A 3,213-nucleotide genomic window follows, 5' to 3' on the forward strand; every position below is an offset into this window, starting at 1 on the left:
CTAAATTTTGGTCTCCATTATTTCTTGACCTGGTAACCACAGCTTTTTAAGAAAATCAGTTATAGGGGATAAATAATTGGCAAGCTTGCCAGGAACCGAACATTTCGAGTGTTAGGTTAGATTAAATTAATTTAATATATTGCATAGCCTAGGCTTAGAGCCGAAGTCTTTAGGATCGGACTTTTAGGCTTATCGGTTAGTGCTGACTTTTTCCCCTCCGATAAACCAGTTTGAACCAGTTTTACAATGTGGCGCAATCGAAAAAATGCACCCCTTGAGACGGACAGCGACTCGGACGCTTCCCCCGTGTTGGCTGCGGGAGCTTGTCGCTCAAATAGATTATCCAATCAGAGAGCCACTAGCGCTGGATCACGTTCAAACGGTAAATCTCTGCAGCCTGCGTCCGCGAGTCGCGTGATCTAGGGGGCTATCCTTCCGGCGAAAGGGAATAAGGTGGATTCGAAATTTTTGAGTGAGGGGACTCGCTCTTTAGACTGTCTCTTTAAACTCTAAGCCTTGGCTGCTTTGGCGGGTGCCGCGGGTCTTAAGTTAAAAATAATCACTTACTGGGTCAACTTGAACTTCAACCTTCAAATTTGAGAATATATTTAAGTTGTGCCTTCTCAGTAAGTTGGGGAGATTATATATATTTACAATATACATTGATTGAATTATTCTTTGCTAAATTGTAGACATCCATGGAGCAAAAATATGCCAATGAATTTGACCGTCCGAGGAAGCCAAGAGATCAGGCAATTGCTGAATTCTTTTGCGGCGGGGGCTCGGGCTTCATAAACATTGCCTTAACTTTCCCTATCTACAAAATAATGTTCAGGAAAATGTTACACGGCATAGACATGCAATACGCTTTTAACCAGATACGTAAAGAAGGTATACAAAACCTTTACAGAGGGTGTCTACCACCCTTAATCCAAAAAATTGTTTCAATGTCTGTCATGTTTGGGACTTACTACGAATATGGGCGGTTTCTGAAACACCATTTTCCCAATATACCACCACCGGTGTCATTAACTGCGGCAGCTTAATTAGCAGGGTCAACAGAAGCCATCTTAAGTCCTTTAGAACGAGTTCAAACCCTTTTACAAGACCAAAAATATCACAGTCGATTCAAGAACACGTTTCACGCATTCCAGGAACCTAGAGTTTATGGTTTTAAAGAATACTATCGAGGGTTGACTCCAATTTTAATGCGAAATGGGCCGAGCAACGTCATGTTCCTCGGTTTAAAGGCCTCAATAAAAGATGTCTTTCCTGAAAGAGAAACGTGGCTAGCTAACTTAGTTGAACATTTTATTAGTGGGGCGCTAATTCGTTCCTTCATTAGCACAATTTTTTACCCTATCAACGTTATTAAAATCAAAATGGAAGTGTCCTGCGGAACGGAATTCATTTCATTCCGACAAGCGTGCAAATTGCCTTACATAGAGAGGGATAAAAAAGTCAATTGTTATAATAATATCTATCTGTATTCTGTTATATAATATCCCCGGTATCATTATGTCTTACCTTTATTTAGGTTATTAATAAAATCTAAAAGCATTGAAACTGCCGTGTTAAACTTTAATTTTACGCGTTTAGCCATTGGTTCAGGCTCATCATGGATATTATCCTGCTCATTGCGCCTTAACTTTCGTTTCAAAACACTAAGATCCAAAGGAGGCTGCGTGGAAGCTTCATTGTCATTATCACTTCAAATTTGAAGTATTTCCCCAGGCACACTTAGATTTAATATGCTTTTGTCAAAACACGATAAATCGGTCTGGCTCTCTGCATCTTTTAAAGCCACAATAGCCACTGTTTCTTTAAAAATATCACTATTTCTTCTTGTATCTTCAAGGGCAAGGTGTGGGTGTATTTGTGAAGTTTGCGTTTGAAGCACAAATGTACAAGGCTTAGCTGTTAACAGACCCAAATCTTCACTTTTAACTTGAGTGGATTTGAAAGAAGTCTCTTTTAACGTAAAATCACATTGCGTGAATTGATTTTTCGCGCCTACTAATTTTTTCCGTGGCATTTCTAATTAAAATTGTTTAACTATTCCGATTTCTAGTTAAGCGATAAGTACGGCGGTGGGTCGGCGGCCATGTTACAAAAACTCGATAGGGGAGTAGAAAACTACTTTCAGTGATGTAATTTTGTTTAGGTTTCATTGGCTGCACGGAAAAGAGGGAAATTTAAATACAACCAATAACGGTTTACTTTCTCATATAAGCATCGTCTGCTTCAGAATTTTCTTTAAAACCACGGGTAAAGGCAACAAAAACTTCTATTTCTTGACTTTCTGACGTAGTCTATTCACTTTTGGTATTACGAACGCCTCTTATGAACTATTTGAGAAAGCCTTACTCGATGCACCTAGCTAAAATTATTAATTATAAATAATCTTAATGTGGTACTTTAAATTTATAAAGGACCATTTTAAAACAAATATTTTATAAAATATTATTAAGTTCTGAAAAGTTCAGTAGTAAACTTTGAGAACAATGTACTTTCGTCTTATCAAGTTTAAATTTGACATCTCAAGCTATTTTATAGTTGATTGTCAAAGTTTCAAAAATGTGTAAGTGGATTCCATTTTAGGATTGTGATCTTATGCCTAGGATGTCCTAAGTTAATACAAAAACTACTCAGGGGCACCCAAGAATTTCCATTGCGACATTCAATCATTAGACATTTCAACTAAAAGGGTTTTAGGAAGACTTTGTTCATGTTCTTAGGTGGAGTTATTAAAGGTATAGTGAAATGGCCTGACAACAATATTTTAATGAATTATGATAAAACAAGATTAAAATAATGAAATTTAACCTGCCAAAAATTTTCCGTTAATTTTATAAATAGTTAACCGACTAGGAGGATTCATACCATTCACACAGGGAGGCCAGGCTTCATGTGTTACACAATGAGGCCTGACTCACTGGGGGAGTCAAAAACCAGGCCTCCTTTTGTAAATAGTATGAATCTTCTTATTCTGTAAACTATGTATATATATAATTTTCTAAGCATCAAAATTAACGGAATGTATTTGATGAACTTGTTAACGGGTTTAGTGTTATTTTATCAATCTAAAACCATCGAAAAATGGTTGTCAAACCAATTCATTCTCTCGTTAATAATAAGTTTACTTATTATTAATAACATTCAAATATATTTATAGAGTAAAATCAATTGCTCTCATTGTTTACTATCAGTTTA

General features: G+C 36.6%; 1 protein-coding gene across 1 annotated transcript; it reads left to right on the top strand.

The window, feature by feature from the left end:
• Positions 1 to 246: 246 nt before the first annotated feature.
• Positions 247 to 2,149, top strand: LOC149653743 (mitochondrial nicotinamide adenine dinucleotide transporter SLC25A51-like). Its single transcript, XM_089847044.1, has 5 exons — positions 247 to 382; positions 550 to 626; positions 693 to 891; positions 1,054 to 1,460; positions 2,072 to 2,149. The coding sequence occupies exons 1-5, from the start codon at positions 247 to 249 to the stop codon at positions 2,147 to 2,149; spliced, it is 897 nt and encodes a 298-aa protein (XP_089703170.1).
• Positions 2,150 to 3,213: the final 1,064 nt, after the last annotated feature.

The sequence above is a fragment of the Phalangium opilio genome, unplaced genomic scaffold (assembly GCF_054372755.1).
Source record: "Phalangium opilio isolate 3A_F unplaced genomic scaffold, DU_Popi_V2 ptg000082l_1, whole genome shotgun sequence".
NCBI lineage: Eukaryota > Metazoa > Arthropoda > Arachnida > Opiliones > Phalangiidae > Phalangium > Phalangium opilio.

Excerpts from the sequence above, each read along its gene's own strand:
- LOC149653743 (XM_089847044.1), top strand. The coding sequence starts at position 247 with ATGTGGCGCAATCGAAAAAATGCACCCCTTGAGACGGACAGCGACTCG. Across the intron at positions 383-549 it reads CGCTGGATCACGTTCAAACG|TTAAAAATAATCACTTACTG; the intron begins GTAAATCTCTGC and ends GCGGGTCTTAAG. Across the intron at positions 892-1,053 it reads TAACCAGATACGTAAAGAAG|GGTCAACAGAAGCCATCTTA; the intron begins GTATACAAAACC and ends CTTAATTAGCAG.